Source organism: Crinia signifera, chromosome 9 (assembly GCF_055691185.1).
Source record: "Crinia signifera chromosome 9, ASM5569118v1, whole genome shotgun sequence".
Classification (NCBI taxonomy): Eukaryota; Metazoa; Chordata; class Amphibia; order Anura; family Myobatrachidae; genus Crinia; species Crinia signifera.
In genome coordinates, this window is record NC_139225.1 from 18,786,472 (window position 1) to 18,800,348 (window position 13,877).

The following is a 13,877-nucleotide window of genomic DNA, read 5'->3' on the forward strand; positions in this document are numbered from 1 at the left end:
GATTAGTAACAGGGCGCTCCAATGCCCTTTGGACATTGGAGAGTGCACATGCTCAGGCCACATTGAGGGAATTTTAACTCCGATCCCAAAAAACTAAAAAGAGTGACCACATCACTTGTCTGGAGGCGGGAACTAAGGTTATATATCCCAGTTTTTATACCCTTAATCCAAGCTCAAAAGTCAATAAGTGACCACCTTTCTCTTTGGAGGCTGGGAAGTAAGGAATCTGGCCACTATTGGCTACCCTTACCCACACAAGTACGGTTCACCTGTCTCAAGTACCATTCTCCTATGAAAATTCACTAAAGAATGAGATTGTGATTCACTCATAAACGGTACGGTGTTACCATTTTAATAGAGAAAGATTGAAGATTGCTAAAATTCTGATTTAAGAAATTAATACAGTAAATACTTTTGTTCCACTGAGAAAAACCACTGTGAAAAATTAATTCAAATTTCTTTAGGAATTATAACATCCTTAAAGATTCATACTATAAGGATCAAAACCCCTGATAAAGTCTCATAAAGAGACAAAACGCGTCGGATACTTGGTATGATCCCAATCCCACGAGGATACTTTTATTGCACGAGTATTTGTTTTTTTATATGTTTTATAATAAATATTTTAGATCTAAGAAGAATTCCTGGTTGATAATTTTATAATTGTACAAAGAGTGGAAAGACTGAATTCATTGAAAAATTGGTTATGGGCGCTGAATAACACTATTGGGTTGTGTATTGGATTGTGTAGATCCCTCTAGTAGGGGATCTAGTGTTATTAGTGACCGCTCTATATCTAGCGCAAATACTTAGTGATATTGTTTTGAGATATATATTTATATATGGCCAACTACTCCTCACCTCTCACCACTAAAGGCCACTCGAAGGACCAAATGACTCCTTTGTGCGTTAAAAGATGTCATAACAGAAAGTGAAAGCAATTTTTGCAGGGACACTGATCGGTTTCAAACTTGGGGCATATGAGGGGAGGGAGCTGTGAAGACTGAAGATTGGAGGTAGAAGCAGATAGGGTGTGGGCATAGGCTAAAAACTGTCACAGTTCAAAGTGAAAGAACATTGCAGAAGCCGTCATTTTGATGTGGAACCCCTATGGATCATGGAGGGAAGCACAGGTGTTGGGATTAAGGTTAAGCATTGGGGGGGCGGGGGGGTTAGGTGTTAGGGCTAAGCTGTTTGCAGCACTTATCACTAGAAGCCAGGCAGCTGTCCACATTCACTGTAATAAGTCCCAAAGCAAAACTTTACCGTCATTTAAATATTACATTATGTTTATGAATTCTGCTAAGCCAATTACATGTGATTTATTATTTTGGCAATTTGCAGACCTAAATATTTAAATGAATTTTCAGTTTTAAATCTTCATGTTGTTTTGCAGACATTAGTTTTACTCCCCTATGGTCGCCGGATAATAGTTACCATATATTTTCTTTGGAGACCCTACCGTGATTAGCTGCACGGCTATTTCCTGTTCATGACTAATCAGAGGGGGGAAGATTTGCATATATATGGTCACCTGACACACAACAAGAACAATGGTCTGACAAATTAATTGTCCGTTCAACTGCCATCTGTTGTAGGCAATGTCGCAAAGTCCCGTTGTGCTTATGTTTCACCCTTTACAACTCCATACTATAAATTTAGTTGGGAAGGTGAAAGAAAGGATCTATTGTGAAATAGAGGAAGGATACAGAGGAAGTGCTGTAATAAAGGACACCCTGAGTAAATCACCTGCTCCTGTGTGGCCTGTCCGTCCGTTTGTGTATCCGAAGCCCCGCTCTCCCCCCCAGGACAACTTTGCGAGGTGCGGAGCCCATTAGCCTGAGATGTAGCAATCTCTTTCTCGTGCCGATCTTGGAGTGCTGAAGGGTTGAAGCCAAAAAAAAGACACACAAGTTATTATTTGAATAAATGGAACAATCCAAGTGATGAGAGACCGGGTTCTGGCTACAGATAACATGACCCGGGACCCAGAGCATAATAATGCAAACACACATGGCCTGAATAATCCCAAAAGCCACAAAACTAGAACCAGGGACAGGTACAGACACAGTTCCGGTGTGTACAAGGGGTTGGCATAGTGGGGAACACTCCACAAACTACAACCACAACATTCATAAAGGAACAAGTATTATACAGCCAATTGTCCTCTGCAGCGCTGTGTTCTCAGCCTGGAGCCTCCTCAACTCGCCCTCCGCAGCCCCGGGGACGCTGTCCAGCGGTGAGCCGCCCTGCTTCAGCTGCTGGTTTTCTGCCTCCAGCTGCTCAATCTGGGAACACAGCTGTGGAGAAGAGGTGGGGTGAGTGACAGCATGTAGGATGAGGCCCACTGCCCGCCCCCTATGGCCAATGTTTGCTCACCTTGGACAGCTCCTGCATTAGGGTGCTGTTCTGCAGCCGGAAATCATCCTCCTGACTGTGCAGCTTCCCCTGAAGCATCTCATTCTCTCCCAGCAGTGCCTCCACATCCTGCAGAGACAGAAAACATCTACCTGCACCTTCTCCGGTAACTAGCCCAAAGCTTCCTCCCTGAGCCCAATCTGCACACAATATATAATAATCCACAGTCATGCAGCTGGAATTCCTACCTCCACCCAACAACACTGCTAGAACCTGACCAATACAGATCCTTACAATAGGGTACAGAGCACTAAACGCTGAAAGGAAGGTCCCACATTCCCCTCTTACCTGGGCCTTCTTGCTTTTACTTAGTGCCTGTGAGAGAGAAAAAAACAATCAATGGCATCAGTCAGGAGTTTTATATACAGAGCTTCAATGCCACATAGAGGAGACAAATGCAACACAACAGAAACGCTGCATCCTGGCATCGCATGAGGAGGCGGAACGCAGCATCCGGGCATCGCATGAAGAGGCGAAACGCAGCATTCTGACACAGCATCCTGGCATTGCATGAGGAGGCAAAACGCAGCACACTGACTTTGCATAATAGGGCGAAATGCAGCATCCTGACACAGCATCCCAGCATCGCATGAGGAGGCGAAACGCAGCATCCTGGCATTGCATGAGGAGGCGAAACACAGCATCCTGACACAGTATCCCGGCATTGCATGAGGAGGCGAAACGCAGCATCCTGGCATCACATGAAGAGGTGAAACGCAGCATCCTGGCATTGCATGAGGAGGCGAAACACAGCATCCTGACACAGCATCCCGGCATTGCATGAGGAGGCAAAACGCAGCATCCTGGCATCACATGAAGAGGTGAAACGCAGCACACTGACATTGCATAATAGGGCGAAATGCAGCATCCTGACACAGCATCGCATGAGGAGGCGAAACGCAGCATCCTGGCATTGCATGAGGAGGCGAAACACAGCATCCTGACACAGCATCTCGGCATTGCATGGAGGCAAAACGCAGCACACTGAAATTGCATAGTAGGGCGAAATGCAGCATCCTGGCATCACATGAAGAGGTGAAACGCAGCATCCTGACGCAGCATTCCAGCATCGTATGCGGAGGCGAAACGTAGCACACTGACAATGCATAACAGGGTTACATGCTGCTCCTTGACATCGGATAAAGAAGCAAAATGTAGCATCTTGTCACTTCACAAGGAGGCGGAACGCAGCATCCTCACAATGCACGAGCCGGAGGAACGCAGCATCCTCACAATACACGAGCCGGAGGAACGCAGCATCCTCACAATGCACAAGCAGGCGAAACGCAGCATCCTCACAATGCACAAGCAGGCGAAACGCAGCATCCCGGCATCACATGAGGCGGCAAAACACCGCATCCCGACACTGCATATAAAAACAAAATACAGCATCTCGACACCCACAGGAGGTGGCGAAACACAGCACGCCGACACCGCATGAGCAAAACGCAGCACCTTGTCACCCGCACGAGATGGTGAAACATTGCAACCTGACACCGCAGCATCCTTAATCTACACAAAGCTGCCTGGTTTATGCATTCACCGTTCAGTCTGTTAGCGTTACACATCCACAACGAGCACATTCTGTACCTTTTGAGCTTTGAAAAATTCTTTCTCCAGAGACACCTGTTTCTGACGGAGGGATGTGAGCTCTGACAATTAAATGGGAGAAAAAGAATATTATTCGAGCGCAGATCCTGTGACAGACCACTAGATGGAGCTAGTTAGGGCATACTGGTAAGTTAACAAGTGTGGCTGAGACCCCTGTACCCCTTTCCCAGCAGGGGAGATGTGTAATTCCTGCTGGCGCAGTGTGCGATTGGCATGTTTTGGATTGCTGCACTTTGACTGCCCAATCGGAGACCCAAGCCCAGTAAAAAAATAAGAGCCCTTTCTAATAGCGATGCACAGGATCTACCAAGGCTGAATCAGCTTTTGCAGACGCCAGGGATAAAGTGCTGGAGATCAGTTAGATCGGAAGATAAAATCTCCCAGCTTAACTTTAGTGGTGCCAGGGCTGCGGGCACAGAGCTGCCTGGTTCTGGTTCCATGCAGACATGCCACGCTGTGATATGTAATCAGACTGAATGATCTAAGCTATGTGCAGAAAAGAGAACCAACCTCTACTGGCTAGGGAGATTTATTCCTGTACTGGGAGTCTGAGATATATATATTCCATATAAACAGCCAGTCCTTGCTGGGTTCCAGTGGCTGGAAGGCAGATTTAGTGGTCAATCCTATTAGGTGCAACTGGTGCTGCTGCGTTTTTAACGCTGGCAACAGCACCTGATCTCGTACCCGTCGCAGGCTGGTTTCAGCCAAATTTGCACAAAATTGCTCGCTGCCCCGCGCTATTGTGCGCATCCATGCCACCGCGATGATCTACACTCGGGATATTATCACGGCTTCTAAGATTAACCCCTTAATCTGTCCGCCGGCTGTTCTGCGATATGAGCCACATTCTGCTTTTGAGTGTGTCTGCTGTAGGGAAATGACAAAATGTGCCTGAAAACGAGTTCCCACTGTACAGCGCTACGGAATACAGTATGTGGGCACCATAATACATAGTGTATTGGTCATGGCACATAGGACAGGCATATTCCAAATGCAGTAAGGAATTATTTGTAACACCTCGTTATTGTAACGTTCCTTAATGCGTTCCTTCGTGACAGGTAACCAGCCGGAGAAGTCATATAACTCTGCTCAGGGAAGGGTCAGGTAGGAAGAGGAATGCGGGAAGATTGGCCAAAGGCGCCAGGAAGGGATAATGGGGGTCATACTCACCCTGGTTGTTTTTACGCAAGCTGTCTGATAGTTGGTAGTTCTGGGTTCGGAGCTCCAGGAGCTGGGCCTAGTACAACAGAAATAGAGAATATATATATATATATATATATTTATATATAATATGCTGTAATGCAGAGGACGCACCCTGTCACACCCCGCTTCCTCCCCTTAGGCTGGTGTTACATGAGATACAGAGATGCAGGGGGTCTATGAAAGCTGCTGTAACCCAGAGCAATCATTTGCTTTCATTAATGAGAAAGAATCTGATTGGTTGCTATGGGTTACAGAACACATCTTCACTGCACCAGATTCCAGAAATATTACAGAAAATCCTCTACACTCCACAAATCCACAACTACAATCTCCACCCGAACACATAAAACAGATGCATCACTGGTTATGTCATAGGGTCATGTGCCATCTCTGATACCCAGCAGACAAAGCCACAGCCAAAATCCCAGCACGGTGGTGAGCGAATCTCCAATATCCAGCAGAGACACATCCCCAGGGCCCAGCAGAGACACATCCCGGTTGCCCAGCAGTGTACATGTACATCTACAAGCACGCTAGTGGCTGCTAGCCAGGGAGGGGGTGGGAAAGGGGGACAGAGCCGGCCTTCGGCATAGGCAAACTAGGCAATTGCCTAGGGGCATCAGCAGCTTCTGCTGATTAAAATGATATGCAGCATGCCTATATTCTGTGTGTGAGTGAGGCTGTATCTGCATATGAAATAGTGTATTCATGGAAATCACTGTAACATAGCATTCTGTATGCAGGTACAGCCACAGTTGCACACACAATATATTCATGCCACATATAATTTTAATCATCGGAAGCTCCTTGTGTGTTCTGGTCATAACAATGCAAATAAGATGAATTTTCAGCAAAAAAGGCACCAACGTTAGCAGAACTGGACAGGAGCTGCATGGCCTATTGAGGCAAGATGTATGAGGAAACATCTGTATCCAAGCAGAGGCAGAGGTCACAGTGTTAGTGGCTGTGTGAGTTCTGTCTGTGGGTGGGTTGGTTGTGCAATAGTGTTCGGCATATGTGGAACGGGCATTATGTGTGTCATGTATAAATGCATTAATAATGTGCGACATATGTGTAACAGGCATTATATGTGTCGTGTATAAGGGCATTAATAATGTGCAACATATGTGTAAGGGGCATTATGTGTGTCATTATGTGTATGAAGGGCATTAATAAAGGTTGGCATAATGTGTAAGGGGCATTATGGTTATAAGGACATTAATAATGTGTGTCATGTGTAAGGGGCATTACTGTGTGGTATTATCAGGGGTGTCGAGAGAAAGGGGTAGGGGGTACAAATTACCCAGGCCAAAGTCTGATGGAAGGGTGCAGTGGGGGCCCCGGGGCCCCTCCCCTTAAGTGACAGCAGCAGCTGCAGCTCTTCTCCTCTGCCCAGCACACACTGCTTTGTGCTGGGTTGCAGTATGGCCATGGAGGTGCTTAAAATACAATATTTTCTCAGGATTTTTTTCTAAGGGTATAATGTGAATAATGTGAGGAGTAATGTACATAAGATAAAGTGGTACTACTGTGTGATGTAACGTGAATAAGGGACACCATCGCATGATATAATGTGAATAAAGTGGCACTACCGTGTGGCAAAGTTTGAATTGGGGGTACTATTGTGTGGCCATGTCCCTTCGCAGCAAGAACACACCCCTGTTTGGGCTGCGCACCGAATGTGTGCACTGTTTCTATTTAAAATATTGCAGGTAGGAGCACCAAAATGATAACTGCTATGATGAGGGTTGATGTGCTGGGAAAGGGGAGCAGGGTCAGAGGCGGAACTAGTGGCGGTGCTAGGGGGCACCAGACAAAATCTTGCCTAGGGCGTCATTTAGGCTAGGGCCGGCTCTGAAGGGGGATTTTCAGTCCACAGGAAAAACTTCATTATTTATTTATTGAAATGTTAAGGTTTTTTCTCCCTGTACTAATTTATTGTACTATTATATTGTAATAAAATATAATAATAATAAGAAGAAGAATCTTCTGTGCTCGGCAGAGAGACGGGACACATCAGTGATAAAATAAATGTTTGAGTGTGGAACATGACATCACAGGGACCTGGAAGGATCATATGACATCACAGCAACATGGTAGGTCATCACAGGTACATGATTTTATTATTATATTTTTTTTACAAATGGTTGGCATTTGACATCACAGGGACCTGGCATGGGCACATGACATCACAGGGACCTGGCATGGGCACATGATATCACAGGGACATGATATGACAACAGAAAGACTTGGCAGGGCACATAACATCACAGGCACCTAGCAGGGGCACATGACATCACAGGGACCCAGCAGGGGCACATGACATCACAGGGACCTGCCGGGGGCACATGACATCACGAGGACCTGCCGGGGGCACATGACATCAAAGGGACTGGACAGTGGGGCCTCTGACACACAGACGTGAGAATAACCCCGTTAAAGAACAGCAGCGGCCATCCCCCCCGCATGGCAGATAGGTGACTGACTGCTAATAACGGGGGGCTGCAGGTATGTAGTGACGTCACCGACGTTGCGTAGGATGATGTCACCGGAGCCGGCCCGGGGACCCTGTTACCTGCATTCGCTGGAACTCATCCTCTGACAGAGCCTGCGCCATCTTACTGTCACAGCCCTGGCACCGGCACTGCACCCCCGCCGCTCAGCTCAATGGTACAGTCCATCTGCCACCATAGAGACCCGCCGGGGACAGACGGGACCATCTGCCTACCAACGACTACACACGGAGGGATAGACAGATAGACGAGCGAGCGCTCGCCACCTGCCGGCCACACGTATTATTACACCGGATAATTATACCGCCGCACACAGCAAGGGGGCGTTCAGTCAGCGCCCGGTTAATAACGTTGCGGTTCCTGGACATGGATTGGTACGTACTACACTTTCGATGGCGCGTTACGTGTGCGACTTCGGCCGAGCCGCGGTGATATGCGTTTGTGGGAGATAGGGGGCGTTTTGTGGGCGTTGATGGCGGCTCCCAGCGCCCAAAAGAATGCGGGCAGCTGCGGGATCTGCCCATTCTGCCGTATTACCAATCTGTCAAACATCGATCTAGAAAACATCGCCTCTCCCCGCCCAGATGTTCCCTCAGCCCCTCTGCCAGCTGCCTAAGGGCTCCACAATAGGGGCAGGGACCCTGAGGCGAATGCCCTCTCACCCCCAGCCATGCCCAAGGGGTCACAGCGCCCTCCTGCCCACCATGATGATGTTTGGGGTGATCATGGCATCCGGTGGGCTGCTCCTAATGATCGAGAAGGGCATACTGGCTGACGTGAAGACCCCTTCACCCCGGGGTGACCTGGCGTGGCGGTCACGGACCCAGGCAGGGGTGGTGGAGGAGGGTGTGGAGGCGCAGTTCCTGCGGGAGGTCAGGAACCGGACCATAAGCAGTGTGTGCGGTCAGGGGAGGATGCCACAGAGTGCTTGGGAGCTGACGGCGGTCCAGCGTCAAACCCTGTTCCAGCACATACTGGTCAGCGACAAGTACCACTTCCTCTACTGCTATGTTCCCAAGGTGGCCTGCTCCAACTGGAAGCGGGTGCTAAAGGTGCTGGCCGGCCACCTGCAGAGTGTGGACGAGCACCTGAAGATGGACCACAAGAATGACCTGGTCTTCCTGACCGACCTGCCAGCTGAGCAGGCCAAGCACCGCCTGAAGCATTACTACAAGTTCCTCTTCGTTAGGGACCCCATGGAGCGCCTACTCTCGGCTTACAGAAACAAGTTTGGGGAGATCCGAGCGTACCAACAGAAATATGGCGTGGAGATTGCCCGGAGGTACCGGGAGAACCCCGGCCTCTCCAAGGGGGATGACGTCACCTTTCCAGAGTTCCTGAGGTACCTGCTGGACGAGGATGTGGAGAGGATGAATGAGCACTGGATGCCCATCTACAACCTGTGCCAGCCGTGCGCTATGACTTCATAGGCTCCTACGAGAGTCTGCACCAAGATGCCAGCCATGTACTACATAGCATCGCCGCACCAGCGCACATCCAGTTCCCGGAGAGGCAGGCCTGGTATAAGCCGGTCACTACGGAGACCATAAACCACTTTTTATGCAACACTCCGAAGGAACTGATCAGAGAACTCTTACCGAAGTACATTCTGGACTTCTCCTTGTTTGCCTATCCATTGCCCAACATTACTAGCGAATACTGCAGGCACTGACGGGTTAAGGCATCCCAGGTGCCAGTTTACAACAGGACATGCTGCATCAAACCTAAAGAGAGACATTTCCCACATTATACCATCAGATTCTAGTAGAACCTTGCAAATTTAGTTCTATGGGTCTTATTGACTATGGATCGCTTTTAAGATCCGCAGCACAGTTTCCCGATGGTCAGGATTTTCCTGAATGACAGACAGAGGCATTTGTTGGGGGTGGCCGACGTTTCTGGAAATGGGGGTGTATTTCCCCGGTTTTCATGGAGTGACTAGGCCAAGAATTGCGCCAGGATGCCCAGTTTCCTTGGCCTCGCAAGCCGCCTTGCGTCAGCCAGCTCGAGTAAGGCTAAAATTACATAGCCTGTAGTCGTGATTTTTCTCTTAACCTGCATTTGCATTGCTAAGGATCACATTTGCAAAGCTCAGCTGCAAGCAGCTTATCATGGGGCTAATTCAGTTAGCCCCCCAGATTTTCAGCAATCTGTGAGGCCGCGAACTGCGGTGGCATTGCAAAAAATGCAACCATAGTCCACGGATGGATGGGGGGGCAGCAGCAGACCAGTGTGGGGCGGTGATTAACCAGTTATAGGGTGCATTCTGGACAATGCAGGACCCCTGTGGCCCCCCAAAAATGGCCGATCTACGTCTGGCTTCACAGCTAGGCTGTACATCCAGAGGGTAGCTGGTAATGTGCGAGCGCTTCGCTACGTAGCGAAGCGCTCGCACTTTACCAATGCAAAATTTTGCGTTTCCATCATGAGGAGGAACTCCGGGTGCGGGACTGCCTTGCTGTGTTCTGGGCGCCCCCTGCAAACTAGGGATGGCCATCGACCATCGATGATTCTAAATCATCGATGGTTCATGGCCAATGTCGAATAATTTTGCCATCGATGGGGGAGAACCAGATGGTTTCCCTCCATTGATGGAACAGCAAAACGATGCTTTGCTTAGCTCCGCCCCCCGACACCCACGAAGCCCCGCCGCCTGTGTTTTGATTGGGCCACAGGCCAATCAATCAAACACAATGGATGACCATCGATATGTAAAAATATTGATGGTCAGCCATTGCATAGTTTAGCACTATCGATGGCCAGTTGCAGAATTGCAACGATGGCCATTCCTACTGCAGACTACTATCGGGAGTTGTAATTTTGCTAAACATCGCAATATTGATACTCATCCCTGAGTATTATGTGATCCTTAGTGAATTAGGCCCTATGTTATCTTCTGTGTCACTCCTGTCTGTCTGCCCCTCTCCTGTCAGCTGCCACAAGCAGGGCCCTCTGCCCTCATATTCTTTTTCCTCTCCCTAGACTATTTTTTACTCCATGCTCCTTTCAACGGCCCCTAACCCCAGGTCTCGGCCACCCTAATAATTACCTCCATGCCAGTGCCTCAATCTTAATTTACCATGTACCTGCCCTAAAGTGCCTTGTACTGTACGGGGTAAATTTAGGAACGCTTCTAAAAGTGAAAAGAGGCGATGTTTCCCATAGCAACCAATTATATTCTGTCTTTCATTTTCTAGGATGAAATAGAGAAATTATAACTTGAATCTGATTTGGTTGCTATGGGCAACATCCCGACTTTTCACTTGTAGAAGTTTTAGTAAATTTACCCCTAAAGTCGTTTTCTTGTATCTGATTATTTATGTATTGTCTGGCGCCTGCCTCAGTTTATGCTGTGGATGTAGTGATGCGTGTTTGGTTGCTGATTTAGAGATGGGCTAAACGGGTCACTAAGATGAGCCGAGATCCGCCGGAACACTCTGAGAGAAGATCTGTATCTTTTAGATGGGTCCTCACTTTGAAAAAAGGGCTAATCTGATAATAACTAAGCATAATTTGTTTTAAAATCATTTATTGACATTTTTTTAAAACTTTTTTTTTTTTTTTATATAAAACAGTGAGCTGAACAAATAAGGACATACATGACCGAGTAATACACTGATCGATGGCTGGGTGCAGAATCGCCATCGATGGCAACCATCGATGGCATCTGCACCGATGGCCATCCCTAGCAGCAGCAGCCTTGTTATTCTTTCTTTCACTTGCAGTCGCAGCACTGTACTCAGGGGGTTATTCTAGTTCACTCGGGAAAGGCACAATCACTCTCTAAAGGATAAAACCATGTGCAGTGCAGGTGGGGCAGATGTAACATGTGCAGAGAGAGTTAGATTTGGGCGAGGTTTGTACTTCAAACTGATATCTATATTGCAGTGTAAAAATAAAGCAGCTAGTATTTACCCTGCACAGAAACAATAAAACACCCAAATCTAACTCACTTTGCACATGTTACATCTGACCCACCTGCAGTCCACATGTTTTTGTCCATTAGAGAATGATTGTGCCTTTCTGAGTGTACTAGAATAACCCCCTCAGTCTCCAAAGTTAGTACATCTCAGCTGCCACAGGTGGCAGTGCTGAGCTCAGGCAAATGCATTGTAATGAAAAACGAAACTGAAGTAAAAGAACGACGGTTCACCTTTTTGTGATCGGCGGCTCACTCACTCTTTTATGGGATCCGCCCAAAAGATCCGCTTAGTTCGCGAGCAACCCATCTCTAATCTGCATGTTTTCACACAGTCGCCGCGAACAAACATGCAGTGTTAGCAACATTTGTGCCATCGTCTGAACCAGCCCATTTGAGAGGCACAATCCCTCACAAATAGGGTCACAGAAGAGTCCTCCACACCCACGGAAGAGTGACCAGAACTCCCACACCCAGAAGCTTTGCATGGCATTTTTTTTTGTCCCGAATGCCGACATTCCACATGGACGCCGTCTAAGTGCACCATGTCCCCTCGCATGAAAAACTCACGATGGCCACTGTGGACCTAATGCTTGTGTAAAGGGTTTATTCATTCTACTTCTTTCACTTTGTCTTTGTTTGGGATTATAGAGGACTATCCCTAGTATAATCCCTGTCTGGCGGCTGGGTGCTCATTGGTGTGAGATTTCTACTTTTTTACAACCTTGACCTAATGTTTGTATCGACCTTCTGACCCTTTGACCTTTTTAAGGTGTTGACTTAAGGCCTGTCAGCCTTAATTTGGTCAACCCACTGACCCCTGGCCCTCCATGCAGACCTGTATTAAAGTGTGGCGTTGCGGCTGCATAATGTCAGATAAGAGGCCCTGGTCTATAGGGGTTATTCATACCTGATCGTACAGCCACAAATATGCGCGGCAGCTGATTATCAATAAGACTGCACACGCGTATGGCCTGGAGTACGCATGTGTGAGGCCATCCTGAGATGATACCTGGTCATTTTTATATAGCGCCGGCAGTTCACAATGTTATTGGCAGAAATTCTAGTTTCTGTTCTGCCTAAATAATGGGGCCAGCCATTTTAAATGCAGAGGGTGCCATGTTGCTGCGACGTTTTCATGCCGACAACAGCACCCGCTCTCGCACCGGTTGGTGCACTTGCAAAATCATCACAACCAATCGGTTCAGCCCCAAGAAGTAAGAACTACACACAGACCACTTTTCACGGTGTCCGATGTCTGGCCGACGCATAGATCCTCCGGTTTTCCGATGATGCTGTTGTTGACGGATGGCTCAAGTTCAAGGAAGAATGACGCGTACGCTGCTCTGCCGGACTCTGACAGGTCAATAAAGCTGTGAGCTGTTTTTGCCTGGTGGATTGTACTACATGCTGTTTTAAAAGCTTTTATTTTGTAAGTGCGGACTGTTAATTAAACTCCCTTTAAAATCAAGGATAATCTGCACTATGGCCCTTATTTTGATCTGGGCGGTACGGCCCGCGTGCGGCCGTACCGCCGATGTTTACACTCTGCACATGCGCAGAGGTCACTCTGCGCATGTGCAGGGGAATTCGCCGAGCAAAAAATTTAGACGCCGCAAAGGGGGCGTATAGGGGCGTGAGGGGCTTATTAGCCTCATTACCCTATGTATACGCCCAGCGTTTCATGGGCGTTCCCATGCAAACGCGGGGCGTATGCATGGTAATGAGGCTATGACGCCAGTGATGGGGGCGGAAAGCTGACATCGCCGGATGTCAGCTGCCCGCCCCAATACAAGCTTTCACACGGACGATTGTCCGTGTGCTCTAAGCTTGCGTGAGCGGGGGGAGCGTGCGGCCCTGCCTTCGATGGTCATCGACCATCGAATGCAGGGGGCAGCTCCCACCATGGTGGAGGCGTACGCCCCACCATTTTCATGCGGATCGGCAGCCGTCCGCGTACGGACGGCCGTGCCGATCCGTCTTGTAGGCGGGGATTCGTCTGGTGCGGTCGGAGCCGCATATGCGGCTCGGCCGCACCAACCAGAATAAGGGCCTATATTTCTCCTCATTTCACCCCCTCACAAAATCTGTGAGATTGGGTGGTTATCATTTCAGGTTCACTTAAAGCCTGCAGATTTGAGACCTCCATTTAAAGGAAAAACAAATGGTGATATCTTTATTTACTATAAGGTTATACACAGAGTGCTGTA

General features: G+C 48.2%; 2 protein-coding genes across 3 annotated transcripts in view; one reads left to right on the forward strand and one right to left on the reverse strand.

Annotated features, from left to right (window-relative positions):
• Positions 1-7,986, reverse strand: part of GRIPAP1 (GRIP1 associated protein 1) — an 83,056-nt gene extending 75,070 nt beyond the window's left edge. For both annotated transcript variants that reach the window (XM_083161273.1, XM_083161272.1), the window contains exons 1-7: positions 7,811-7,986; positions 5,203-5,269; positions 4,009-4,070; positions 2,707-2,733; positions 2,380-2,487; positions 2,156-2,300; positions 1,750-1,880 (exon numbers count right to left, since the gene is read on the reverse strand). In XM_083161273.1, the coding sequence (XP_083017399.1) occupies positions 1,750-1,880; positions 2,156-2,300; positions 2,380-2,487; positions 2,707-2,733; positions 4,009-4,070; positions 5,203-5,269; positions 7,811-7,852 (582 nt within the window). In that variant the 5' untranslated portion in view covers positions 7,853-7,986. The remainder of the gene's footprint in view (positions 1-1,749; positions 1,881-2,155; positions 2,301-2,379; positions 2,488-2,706; positions 2,734-4,008; positions 4,071-5,202; positions 5,270-7,810) is intronic.
• A 59-nt stretch (positions 7,987-8,045) lies between these two features.
• Positions 8,046-13,855, forward strand: LOC146037253 (carbohydrate sulfotransferase 14-like). Its single transcript, XM_083161274.1, is given in 2 exon segments — positions 8,046-9,161; positions 9,164-13,855. Coding segments are annotated over 2 exon segments (1,086 nt in total). The 5' UTR covers positions 8,046-8,332; the 3' UTR covers positions 9,421-13,855.
• The last annotated feature ends 22 nt before the right edge of the window (positions 13,856-13,877 follow it).